Source organism: Rutidosis leptorrhynchoides, unplaced genomic scaffold (genome assembly GCF_046630445.1).
Source record: "Rutidosis leptorrhynchoides isolate AG116_Rl617_1_P2 unplaced genomic scaffold, CSIRO_AGI_Rlap_v1 contig336, whole genome shotgun sequence".
Classification (NCBI taxonomy): Eukaryota; Viridiplantae; Streptophyta; class Magnoliopsida; order Asterales; family Asteraceae; genus Rutidosis; species Rutidosis leptorrhynchoides.
In genome coordinates this window covers 53,056-66,765 of record NW_027266576.1, presented here as the reverse complement: position 1 = coordinate 66,765, position 13,710 = coordinate 53,056, and the positions used below count along the sequence as shown (strand labels likewise).

The 13,710-nt window shown below is 35.7% G+C and overlaps 1 protein-coding gene across 1 annotated transcript; it reads right to left on the bottom strand.

Annotated features, from left to right (window-relative positions):
• Window positions 1–2,122: 2,122 nt before the first annotated feature.
• LOC139882996 (phospholipase D zeta 1-like) lies at window positions 2,123–9,752 on the bottom strand. The gene is given in 21 exon segments (XM_071867232.1): window positions 2,123–2,372; window positions 2,463–2,524; window positions 2,620–2,685; window positions 2,779–2,910; window positions 3,218–3,319; window positions 3,429–3,626; window positions 3,713–3,859; window positions 4,075–4,185; window positions 4,265–4,735; window positions 4,818–4,974; window positions 5,440–5,589; window positions 5,719–5,858; window positions 6,066–6,100; window positions 6,103–6,181; window positions 6,269–6,508; window positions 7,494–7,667; window positions 8,085–8,255; window positions 8,340–8,481; window positions 8,577–8,741; window positions 8,797–8,918; window positions 9,486–9,752. Coding segments are annotated over 21 exon segments (3,381 nt in total).
• Window positions 9,753–13,710: the final 3,958 nt, after the last annotated feature.

The window sequence follows — 13,710 nt, the reverse complement described above, 5'->3', positions numbered from 1 at the left end:
ACTAAACGCTATATCTTACTAAGAAGATTCTGGAATATCAAATCCCTTACCAAATGATTAATTCCTATATAATCGCTCAAAATCCTAATCACAATAAAAAACATTCGGAGATTCTACAGATTACAGAGAATATGGAGTTCATCTTCTCTACAAGAGAAACCTACCAAATATCGTGGCTACGCACCACCTGACTACGGTCTTGTGGTGAGCCTTGTTGGTCACTCTAGACCAGAGACTCTCAAACGTAGTTTCAACCCTCTTTGTTTTCTCTATTCATTTTACAAGTTCTAATCGTGTCTTCGTTCTTACGTTACCCGTCTTGCTGCTTATCCTCCGAGATTCCCGCGAAGTTGTTGACCGAGGTGAATTCCTGCACTTCAGGACTACCAACGGGCACCTCCACAACTGGAACCATCTCCTTCCATACTTTCCCCTCTTCTGATGGTGATTTATCATCTTCAAAAGCAGCAAAATGGGGAGTTGGCTCAAGGACAAGATAGGGGTTGACGAGTCCCTCAGGGCATTTAGACACCTCCAAAGCCTTCAAGGCAACATCACATCCATGGTCCCAAAAGACGCTTTGTTTGTGTCGCGAACCGTAGTAATCAACATAGCCTCAACCTCCGAAGAGTCCTTGACACGGGAAACTGCTCTGGCCAACTCCCAGTCCACAATCTCGGGCAGCTTCCTCTCCATCTTTTTGATCGCGCGAGATAGCTGGCGATTCTCTGACTCAGCCTCCTTCAGCTTGACCTTGACAGCCTCAAGATCCCCTCTCTTGCCCCTTAGAATCGCGACACACCTTGTCATAAGCCTCACTCAACTGGCTCTCCTTTCTTTCCGACTCTTTTGCTCGAGTACATGCATCATTAGCCATAGTCACATACCAGTCAAGATGCTCCCGACAGCTACACTAAAGTCCGCCGTCCGAAAACAAAACGCGTGAAAAAAAGCAGTCAAACGAAATTTTGATTAAGGGTCAGACCTTAAGTTGTAAAAGGAGAAATGCTTACCGCCTTACAACTCGCAGAAAAACCATCATTAACTTTCTCCAAGCACATTTGCTCGAGGCGGTCACAGTCAACGGGGCCACGATTACGAACAAGAAGCCTCTGTATCGGGTAGGGTCTTGGCTAAAAGGGTATTCCTTACTGTTAACAGGAACTCGAATCAATCATTGACCCCCAAGCACTTCAGAATACATCCTAGCTTCCTAGTCCTTTCTCCTCTTCCCCTTCGAGGTCCAAGCTGCCGTTGCCAAGAGTTTTCCCCCCTCGTTGACCAGATCATCATCTTGGAACCCCAAATCCTCATCTTAGAGTTTTTGCTTCCATTTTTTTGAAGTGTTCCCGATCAGATTTTGCTCCATCCTAGCCACGTATTGCCTCTAGGCAAGCTCTTCCCTCGCCCAGAAGTGCTGCACAACTATAAACACAAAATAGAGGGAGAAAAAGGAGTTAAGAGAGAGTACAGGTAAAAGCATACATGCTAGCTAAATCATGATAAAATGCAGTCTAAATGGCACTAAAGACAGACAGACTACCCTCAACTATGCCTGGGTGCGTCTGAGAGAGTACAATCCCGAAAATAAAATACTCTTTTGATTTGACTTCATGGACCCACGAAATAATAATAATAATACCTTAATAGCATAATATCAAATTCTTTAATCAAGGAATTAATTCATATATAATCTGACCGGAGACGCTCTGACATAATTACAACCTGTTTTCTCTATTCATTTTACAGGTTCCAATCATGCCATCGGTCTTACGGGACTCTTACACCACCACGATCTTTTTCGTCATAACAATTTGTTTATTACAGTAGTATTCTATTTTGAAGTTGTTGCATTGCGACGCTTATTTCTTGCTGGCAATCAAATGGAAAAAAAAAAGAAAAAAGTTATCTGGGGTTCTACAATAAATTGATATACGATAATATTGCTGCGAGTCTAAATATAAAATTAAAAGATCAGTAAAAAATATATATAAAATAAAAAAATGAATATTAAAAGAAATTGATCATATACTTTTGTATCACAAATGTCGGAGACTTAATATAATATACAATCATTTTTAATTTACAGTAAAACCTGATCATTTTATTATTACGACTCAACTCAATGAAAAACTTGAGGAGAAGCGTAATACTCACTCTCATTAAATACAGGTCTTAAATCCTCTTTGGACATAAACTCTAATGGAAAAGAAACTAAATTTCCACGAACTGACAATAACCTATCCATCGTATCAATTTTCTTAACATTCCCATTTTGATATGCTTCGAGCTTCTCGGGAGCTATTCCTAAATCGATTGTTGTGTAGCCGAGTTTCTCCTTCCACATATTCATGTGTTGTCTAAGTGTAGATCTGCATTCAATTGTAAATTTAATCAAGAGAAGACAATACAGAAAACAGATATAGGAGGAAAGATATCATTTCGTCATATTGTTTGTATACCTGGAGTGAACGAGATCATTTGGTACACATGAGAACACATCCTGGTAGATCATAGTATTTGTCTGCCAAAACAATACAACGGTCAAGTTATGGCTCGAGAAAGATATCTTTAACAAAAGGCAAAACTAACAAACAATATGTCTTCAGAGGATCTCACCTTTGCAGTAGCCACCCAAATATCTTTGTATGTGGAGTCTATCACCGGGTCAATTATTTGATTCACCTATACAAGGAGGAAGTACAACAACACAATCAAACTCACATCTCTTTAACAATCAACTGGAGCAGGCTAAAAATTGGATAGTGATCTACAAACCTCGTTTGCACGGAGACCAAGGTGTTCTGACCAAAGTGAGAGGCGAAGACTCAAAGCAAACTTTCCAGCCTTATACGGCTTACCTCCCATGCATGAGTTAACTAGCTCTTTGTCTTCAATAAGCACACCAATCTGAAATAAATAAAACACGAAAAGTGAGGTACAAAATTTGTTTTGAATGGCAAAAGATATCATCTAAATGATTCACAACTCTTTTAAAATTGTAGGGTGCCAACAGCCAAAATAAGGAAGCCCCTCCCTCAAATTTTGAATTTCAGTTTTCACGTTGCTCTCATAAATGAGTCATCAGATTGAGTTTAGAAACTTTGATCAACTATTTTTCAAGAACTTAACCACATTAGGAGTTACTACTATATTTTTGACATCTAATTTCACAGCGAAGAACTATAGAAACAGAACTGGGAGAAGAAAGTGATACCTCAGAATCTCTTGACCCAAGCAAACTCCTGTCATTAATGTTAGCTGATCCTACCAAGACTGCACAGTCATCGACTATCATGACTTTACTGTGCACATAAACCTACAGAAATAATGCCAATTGAAATCGATCAGAAATTAAGCAGTTAAGTAATCAATATTTCCAAACCGATGCATGCTTATAAGCTGTGGTGTTATAGTGAGATTCATACCTGGCTAGTGGCAACAGGACCGCCGTCGAACAGTTTACCATAAGCTCTAAGACCATAGAAAGATATGTAGTCATTAGTCTTTTGACCAAGAACACAATGAAGGTTTTGCAATATTGAATTTTTTCCCTGGCAAATTGTTCGGTATTGCCAATGCATTATAGCTCTCACAGATGCTGCACCACCATCATCAAGACCCCCCTGTCGAAAACTTTGATTTTGAGCAAAATATTGATTGCACTCATATAGTGTACTTAACAAAAAGCAAATGGACTAGAATTTGAGACCTGGAATCCAGGCAAGAGTGGTATGACGACAATAACCCTGAAACACTTCTGCTCATTGTATGCTCTCAAAATGCGTCGGTACAGTGCTTCTAAAACACGGTTCCGTATCGTTTCATCTCCTGAAAGACCTGATATAAAAAATTGATTCTGGGAAGAAGACGCCCCGGAATGTAAAAAGAAAAAATTGTCAGAAAATTTTGCAACCCTGGTCATCCTAGAATCTCTGATGAGCAGAAAAAAGGAAAAATAATCCCACTACGCGTGGTTCTCATGGAGTTGAAACACAATTTCTAGCTGCGTTTCTTTGTGCGAAAGCTTCAAACCATATGAACAGCTCAAAATAAGCAGTGGACAGAAGATACCTCTATATATATAAAGTGCTCAGCTTTCTCAATGACAGAGCAATATGTACAGTGAATGCTCTCTTCCAGTTGGCTTGTTCCAGCAGACCACTGACTTACACTCCTTACAATCTGTGAAAAAAAGACATCAGAACTTTATCTGAAGATACAGAGTAGAATTAATATTCTAGGGAAGCGGCTCATAGCCCACCTGACAATGACATGACACTCGTGGACCAACTTGTCCACTTTCATCAGCTGAAACAACCAGATCACCACGCTCTTGTGTCTCCCACCACTCGAGATCCGGAGTTATCCCTCCAGGCTGCTCCACATTTTTAGAACCAAGATCGTCTACAAATGCTTTCATTGGCATATCTGTAACAACTGGTTCGATTTTTGACTTCCGAAAGGAGAAAGGAGGGAGTTTGCTTGGTCTTGACCCCAATCCATTTGACTTTGATGATGCATCCACTTCAGCCTCTTGAGGCAGTAGAAGTGGTAAATCTTGAGCAGATGATCGAGATGCAAAGGAGTCCTGTTTTTTCATGTCTTTACAGTGCTCTTCAGGATTCTTAGTTTCTTCTTCCATCTCGTTGCTCTTTCCCAGATAGTGTGGAATAACCATGTGGTGCTGTGGGATAAGTAGTGGAATTGTTTCCTCATATGGAGCTTTACTTCTCTGAAGATAAAATAAGGTGTTTGAATGTAAAACTTATTTTAGTTTCAAGTGGAGAATCATGCTAACTACACGGAATACTAACCTTGGCATAATTCCAGCGTTGTACAAAGTGCCTAGCTATGTCACGACACGGTGGCCCCCAAAGTGCACAATGGACATCATGCCAAGGAATTCGAGGATATTTGCCACGATCTAATTCATCTTTCATTACATCTTCCCATGAATTTGGTTCTGATTCCCTAATAAAATGAAACAGGAAGTTAATTTACATATTTTAATAATTCACATTCACCTTCAAGCTAAGGACAGCCCGAGGTCCCATCCCCTCCCTTCAGCATGCTCGATTATAGGCGATTGACATAAACAATATAAGAGGTACTGTGTTAATTTTCAACCATGTAATTAATACCCGTGAAACTGAAAGCAAGTTCAAGCGAGCATATGTGCGGGACTCTTTATCTTACTGTTCAAAAAGAAAACTTAACAACCAAGACCCACAGCCCTTTTCTTGTGGGATGTGTTTAGTTCATATTTTCCTCGATGGCAGCCTAGATAGAGTATGACAACAAGCTTATGGAGTAGATGAGTAACAATAAAAATAATAAAAACCATAGCAGAAGATGGATGGAAAAACGTCCAGAAAAGGAGGTTTTATGAACTTCGCCCTATTATTATTTTGAAATGAGTCCCCATGATTTACATACCTAGGGTTATAGTAGTCCTTTCCTGGCCATATATGAGCAGGGTTATCAGTCACTTTGTGTTCAAATGTGTCATAGCGACCAAAGCACAGGTCCAATCCTCCAATAAAGCACATATGGTTATCAACAATGACAAGTTTTTCATGGTGGGACCTGCATGTCACCATAAAATAGACATCAGAAACAAAATGATTCAATCTAATATGTTCTTAACGGCTAAACATGAAAAATAACTTAAACATAAACAATAAGTCCAAACACAATCGTCCAAGTAATACATACCACAAGTAAACACCACTAGAGAAATGGTCAGGATAACGCAAGACCCGGACATTCTCATGAATATTAAGAAGCCTTCTCTTACTATAGACGCTGTTGATTTTCAAAGCAAGGGCAACCTCCTTGTAGAGAAGAATATAAATCTGCATGTATATGACAGAGCTCTCAAGCATTAAAATGATACATGAAGTTTGTGTTGAGAAGACATAAAGAATTATGTATGGAGTTTGAAGCACAATGATTATCCATCAGCTCTCAACATTCTTTAAAGTTGGATGTTTGAATGGAAAATAAAAACATCCCAAGCATCTACTCACTAAGCCAATTAATGTGAAAACAATTTCCAATACCTGAACCCCTTGCTTAGCTTTGGCTTCAAGTAAGCATCGAGCCGGGAGGAAGCGTGTGCTTGGAAAGGACGCCGCAAATACAGCTCAGGGCACACCCACCAGCCACAAATAAATATCTGCACAGTGTCAACCGCATATGTTTGAAACTGAACGTAAGGAAAAGAGATGGAAAGGATCACGGGTTGGACCAGGAAGCAACTAACCTCCGACTTTGCATCCTCAATTGCTGAAGCAATGGCTTCAAAGGCTGCCCGACCATCTACATACCATTGAGCCTGACTACCATCCTCAGTCAACCCCCTTGGAGGAGCAAACGAGCCAAAGCGGTGAGGATGACACCAACCTTCAGGAGGCCTAAGTCCGGCATCATTGATTGCAGCAACCCAATCTTTAAGTTTTGGATTTTTAGTCCTTATCTTTATGCTCCGATTCCCACAAGTCACCTTTTGAAGTTGCCAATCATCTGTTAGAGAGTGAATCTTACTGCATAATTTATCAGCTAATGATGCTTCAACCAGCTGGTAAAATAACATTTGAGAATCAAAGAACTGTGAGATTAAACCTCAGACTCTATGCCAGTATATATGAGTAGTATCCAACATGCCATTGGATACGCAGACAAATTGACTTTTCAGAAGGTGTAACTTGATTCTAGAAGTAACGAAACACTTTGATCTCCTAACAGTTAATCTTCTTCAAACATAATTAACATTCTAGACTGACTCGCTTAGATCATAGTTTGACGTTTCTTAGTCAATTGCATAATCTGTAAACACTGATGAGACAGTTTTTAGCATCTACAATGAACTATATGCTACTTGACTTTTCAAAGTTTACACAGAGCATTCAGCGCCTCCCCGTCATTCCCCGTCACAAAAATGTGGCAAGTGCCAAACAACAATAGCACCAAAATCTGCTAACCCAATAACTCATCGTTCACAAAATCGTACTATTAGCTTTTATAATCAGTACTATGTGATAGACATGTGTGCAACAGCCAGGAGGAGCAAAAATGTAAACAGCACACATCTTTTATAAGAGCATAGTGGGTCAAAGCTAAAGCAAGCCATTATGGGTCAAAGTTACATCAGGCCATAAACGATTATTCAGTTTCCTAGTTTACTTTATCATCTTGTTATTTTATTAAAATTATCAGCTAGGGGTCTTTCACTATTAGTCTTTGTTTCCTATATTAAATCGCATATGTTATGCAGTATTAGTATCTAGCTATACCTAATGAGAATTCAAGTCTAAAGTATAAACCTCAATTAAGTTTATAAGACTCTTTAGCTTTCTCGCATTCGCTAATTTCTTCTTCCTACTGTCTCTATGTTCTAATTCAAAACATCAATATTATCACTACGTCTATCAGAACTAGATCCGGGAACTCTAATCCTAATGACAACACAAACCTCAAATAACGTTTACCTTAAATGTATGACGTAGTGGATTACGATCCTTTACTTCTGTTGCTAAGGACACTCGGCCATCACCATTAGCATCTGATGCTGGTAATACGTCAAAAACAATAATATCCAATGGTTTGGTGTCAAATGGGTCTTCCAACAAAGCCAAGAATCCAGGTTTCAGAACAGCCCACACCTAAAAGATCAGCAATAGGGAAACAAGAAGTTATCAACTAAAATGACCTTTCTGTAAGCACATTGAAAGAATACACACTCCACGGCATAGTTAAGTCTCTTGGATATATTAAAAAGTCAGTATTCAGCAATGAGGTTGTTTTTTTTAGCGGTGAAAAATGTTACCTGAATTCAAACCTTAAAACATCTGAACTCATTTGTTGTAACTACACATGCAGGGAATATAGAAACATAACAGCGAATTACAAAGAAGATGCTACAAATGTACACAACATATTGATATGACATATCACCATACGTAGTGCATCGTGCATGTCAAAGTCAACCTTCACATAAAGGAGATCCTTTCATGCTTTGGTTTACTTTGAAGTCACGGAAGTAATTAAAAGTAACATTTCAATGAACGATAGAGCTTTACCTTTTGCCAATTGTCATTACAACAGCCAAAGCAATTGCAAGGACAACATTTTTTCGAGTCATCTTTCTTTGAAATCTTTGGTAGATGATTTACCATGACATAATCTTCTTTTAGCTTAGGGCCATACTCTGGCGAGAAAGATAAGTTTGAAACCTCTAAAAACTTGCAAACCTAAAATTTAGAGTTGCCAGTGTGAAACATGTATTAAGAACATCTAAAATGTTAATGAAAGGCAAATTAGGATGTGAACGATACCTCTCGGGAGTTGACAATATCCATGTTTCCTAGAAAATGATTCAAGTATCCTTGCATGGCCCCCTTCGCTCTATCAGAAATGGATTGCTGCCTTCCCAGGGCTGGCCGTATGATTGGCAGCGCAGCACTTGATGGTACATCTCTGAATAAAGACCCAACTCGTAAGACACTTAAAAAGTACAGCATAAAGTGTATACATCCTATCTGGAGTAATTCAACGATTCATAAAGCTAGCACCTGTTTTTAGCACTCTCTTCATTATGTATCACAATCGGGGTACTATCCTCATCACCATCATCATCATCACCTTGCACCATAGATGCGTGCTCTCCTATCCCTAGATTTTGAAGCCATTCTTTAACCTTTAATTCAATGGTTCAGTAAAACAACACATCATCAAAGCTGGTCATTGAGCCACATTTTTAAGTTAGGTATCATATACACAGAGAATGAACACTGGTGTCAATTAAAACACACCTGCTCTTGTTTCTCATGAATTTCCTCGATAAATTTTCGTTTTTTCAATGCAAGATGCAAATATATTAGTTGTGCAGCTTTCTTCACTAGCCGCCATTTAAACTGTGGAAACGAAAAAGTATTAAAACAAAAGAAATAAAAAGGTTAGTTGCTTTTATGACTTTGTGCATTTAATTGGCATCCAAACCTGAAGACTGAGCAGTGATACAAGTATGATAAGACATGAGTAATTAGAAGCAACTACTTTGAAATTGTATGATTTTCTTAAAATAAAAGAATAAAACCACAAGATTACAAACATAGGTATAGAAATTCAATTACAGACAACCTGTACTAGGATTTTCCCTTTTTTTATTTTTTTCCTTCAATTTCTCCATATACATGATTAACCTTTCAAATTCAATAATGAGTACCCAATTTCAAAACCAATAAGTCCCTGGAAGGTATTGAATTGAATATAGTCACAATCATAACTCCTAAAACTTTAACAACAACTGAAACCAGTTTGCTGTAAAATAGTGCTAGAGAATACTAAAAATTAGCTGAATTGTAAGTGAATCGCTTTGCTCTGTGCAACAACAATTGAAACTAGTTTTCAACTAAATTCTAAAAAGCTGAACGTTTATATTGAAATTAGTTTTCAACTAAAGATAGATATTGCGAAATTGCCTGTTTATATTGGAACTCGATGGTGTAAGTCAAGAGCATTGGGCTGATATCAGCGGCGTCGGGTCTAGAGATAGAGACGATGAGTGCTTTGGGCAACTGGTCGAAAATTCGGGTTGACTCGGGCGCTGGATATTGAGCGAAGGAGAAGAACGAAGACATCATCGAAGGTAATGGCGGCTCTGATTGCATCTGGACGTAACGGCCAGCAGATCCTCCGGTGAGACCTCCACTGCCAACTCTGGACACTAACTGCTCCGATGATGCCATTCTTAATCAAATTTAAACTCAATTCGATCTCCTTTCAATACACAACGTCACGATGATCACGAATTGTGGATCAGACGCGAGAGAGAGAGAGAGTAAATGTAAATTGTTTCTGTGTTGGCTAGCTTAAAGAGAATAGAATAGACGTATTATGTTTCGTGAGTTATACGGACTTAAAGAAATTTGACTATCTGATCTGACTTTCTCATCTTCCATTATACTGTACTGTAGTAATATTGCCATAAAGTTATTGGCTAATGCCAAGAAAATTAAAAATTAAATGTCAATTTTATCCCTCATTTAAACGTTAAGAAATTTTTACGTCATCAATTTTTTTGGATTAATTAACTCAGCTATTTTTTCTTAATTTCTTTTTAAAATTGAAAAAAAAAAAATAATCTAATTAATTTTTCAAGTCACCCAACTCTCTCCATCCTCATATTTTTTATTTTGTTTTTTTTTACAAACTCTATAATCCTAATCCTACAAGAATCTATTTGTTTTCCAACAAAAAGCTCTACTCATCAACATATATTTTAAATAAAATGAAATGGATAAGAAGACAAAACACTATTCATTTAATTATAAATGTCTTGTGATATTCAAATTTAAAGAAAACAAATACAAATAAAAATATATCATATATCAAAACAAAATAGAGAAACAAGCTGATCAAGACCATCAAGATTCAAGTTGATTGAGTAGCTCCATCAGCGTCCTTTGAATCTCACAGTTAGCACTTGTTACCTCACTGTAACGATATCCACCAATAGCGTCGATCTCATCCATAATGATACAGGGTTTGCACTTTCTTCAATGTATTTGTCGATAATAACACTTGAAACAACCTAATCAGAAGAGAAGTGATAGATGAAGACTAATGGGTATTTACAATTTTGGGGTAACAAAAAGAGATGCAAAAAGATTAATACGCACACAGAAAGATCTAACTTTTAGTAAATTGACATCTATGTTACTGGCTATTGCTTTAACAGGAGGACCGTAAAGAAGGACATCATGGAGCAAAGAGGAATTAAATTTCAGAAAAACAACAATACTAATACATCAGTATTCACAAATTACTCTTAAAAATAATAAGCTATTGAGTTGGTGATTATAAATAATGCTAAAAAAGCACCCTAAGAACAGAAACTAAAGATTAAATGAAATAACTTTCGGAGTTATGTTTCCAACTCTGAGGAAAAGCTCAGGATTCATGAGAGAAAGCTCAATATATTCTTTCAATTCTCTAATTTGGGCGGAGTAGCTAACATTATCAGGATCTTTGTGCAACATGTTGTAAACAACTGGATCGACCAATGAATTTAAAATTGGTTTAGCATATATAAACACATAAAAAATATTATAGCTCTTCTTCATATAGAAAACTGAGCAGGATATTTATTCTTTCAAATTGAATTACTCCCCAACACATAGTTCTAGTAATTCTACATCAAATATACAATTAGAATATACCTTTAATTCACTGACCTATCCCAGGTCACAACATACCCCCCAAAACTAATCTGCGCCACACATCATCCCGCTCACGTCGAGGAGAATCGCGAGTCTCGGTCTCTATACTCTTCAATTCTTAGTGAAACGTGTTCTCTTTGTGGGAGTGAATACGTCGAGAGAACTGGAGATTGAATGAAGTCGGTAAGAACGACGACGAGGTGTCGTTTGGAGAAATTTAAAGGAAGGCGATGGATGGATGGTCCATGGTGCCATTGTAACAGTGTTATTTAACGGAGAAAAAATTGGTGACGTGAAAATTTTCTTAACACCAAAGTGAGGGACAAAATTGTCATTCAACTTTTAATTATCTTGGCATTAGCCATAAACTTCATGGCAATAGAACCACCCGTAGTAATAGTAGTTTGGTTGCATTATACAATTTAAATCGAAAAATCAAATCAAATGGAGTCGTTTGATCCGATTTGATTTCAAAAAGAAATTATATTTTGGTTTGTATCGAATCAAACCATTTTAATAATAATTTAGTTTTATTTTAATTATTTTGATTTGGATCAAATCGATTAAAACCTAATAAGATTAAAATAGACGATCAAAATTTTTAATCTATTAATATATTAAATCCAGTAATTAATCCATCTTATTTATAATATTTTAACTGTAGTAAAAGTAAAAGATCATATATTAGGTTGTGTACCAAAATATTTTATTTTATTTCCCTAATGTATGAATGTCAACTTTCAGTGCTTAGTTTGTTAAAAGAAATTATTAAATTCTATATTTTAAAATAATTTGAACTGAGCCGTTTTAAACTATTTTATATTACTTTTTAGTTTGGTTTGATTTGAGAAAAAAAAAAAAATTTAGTTTGGTTTAAAAAATCTCAAATAGTTCAATTTGATTTGATTACCCCTAATAGTAGTTACTTTCGTTTGGGCTGTTACATTTACTCATTCCAATTTCCAATCGAAATTAAATGCCTCTTATTTAATTAATCTCAAACCATTTTGTTGGCATTTATTAATTTCTTCAATTTTGTTAGCATTACATCAATTTCATTGATTTTAAGCCAATCTCATCTGAGCTACATATCAAACAGTATGACTAAATTCCTTCTTCTAGATATGAAACCAAAGAGTGGTCAATAAGGGAAATTTCCAAGCTTCCGAGAAAGTTAGGTGATGTTAGGACTTGATCAATTCAGAACACCATCCGTCTCGTAGCCACAAAATTTTAAAGTCGAAACCACATTAATTTTATTGACAAAAATAAAATTAAAATCGTCTGCCAATGGGATATTCTTAACTACCAACAACTACTCCTAACAAGGGCACGCCTGTTCCTCCAAGTTTCCATTGATAGTACCAACAAGAGATGATGCATTTCAAAGGTCGGTAAAACAAAACACATTCGTACAATTAAACAAACAATAGATTACGAAATTTCTAAAGACACCAATAGATTTCATTTGATAGTTTAATTAGGGTTGTCAATTTTTTAATTCGGTTTGACACTATAATAATATTAAGGTATAGAATAATATTTGCCTTAAGGGTTCACCAATATTATATATTTTTATTTTATATTATTCTATATTCTAAGAAGAATTGGCGAACTCTTAGGAAAATATTATAAAATTTACCATACACCAAATACATCTTTAAATATAAAATAAAGAATTATCATATGTCAATTTTTTATTGGTTGTGGTTGTATTTACGACCAACTAATGTAGGATATAAGTATTTGCCTTATGGCGCAATCGAGAAGTTTATAAGAGTTAGGGTTTTTCTATACAAGTTTCTGATTAAGAAGGCCCAACCCGATTTTTATTTTTGTTTTCTTTATTAAATATACAAGTAAGACGTGATTCTGACAAAAAACATTTGGCGAAATAAAAAATATTGGATGGAATGCTGCACAAAATTATTTATATTTAACTACTCACAATCTCATCCGTTCGAGGAAAATGTAGTTTAACTCTAGAATATTATATGATATGTTTATTTATATATGGATTGTTCTAATTAAGAACAATGATAATATAATATGGAAAAAATTGATACGATAGGATTTGATAAGGATTAAATAGTTTAATTAGAAAGTTAAAAAATATATATATAACTTGGTTGAGAATAATTTTTTAAAATGATGAATAGAAAAAAATTTCATGTGCTAAATTTTAATTCGCCAATAAAAAATCATGTATCGAATTTCGATAATAAAAAATACAATTAGAGCAGCTTAATTAATATTTATAAGACTTCAAATATAGATCCATTTATTTATTAAGAGGACCTGTATGCATATTTTTTAAAAAATTTATTTAAATATATATCTTTTAAAAATTAAATAGATGTTATATATAATTTTCTTATTATATTTTATATTCAAAAAGGTTATATTATATACAAGTTAGATTTTTTTTTAAGAGCACGTCAAGTAAAATATATCTCACATTAATAATAATTAGAAAATTTTAACT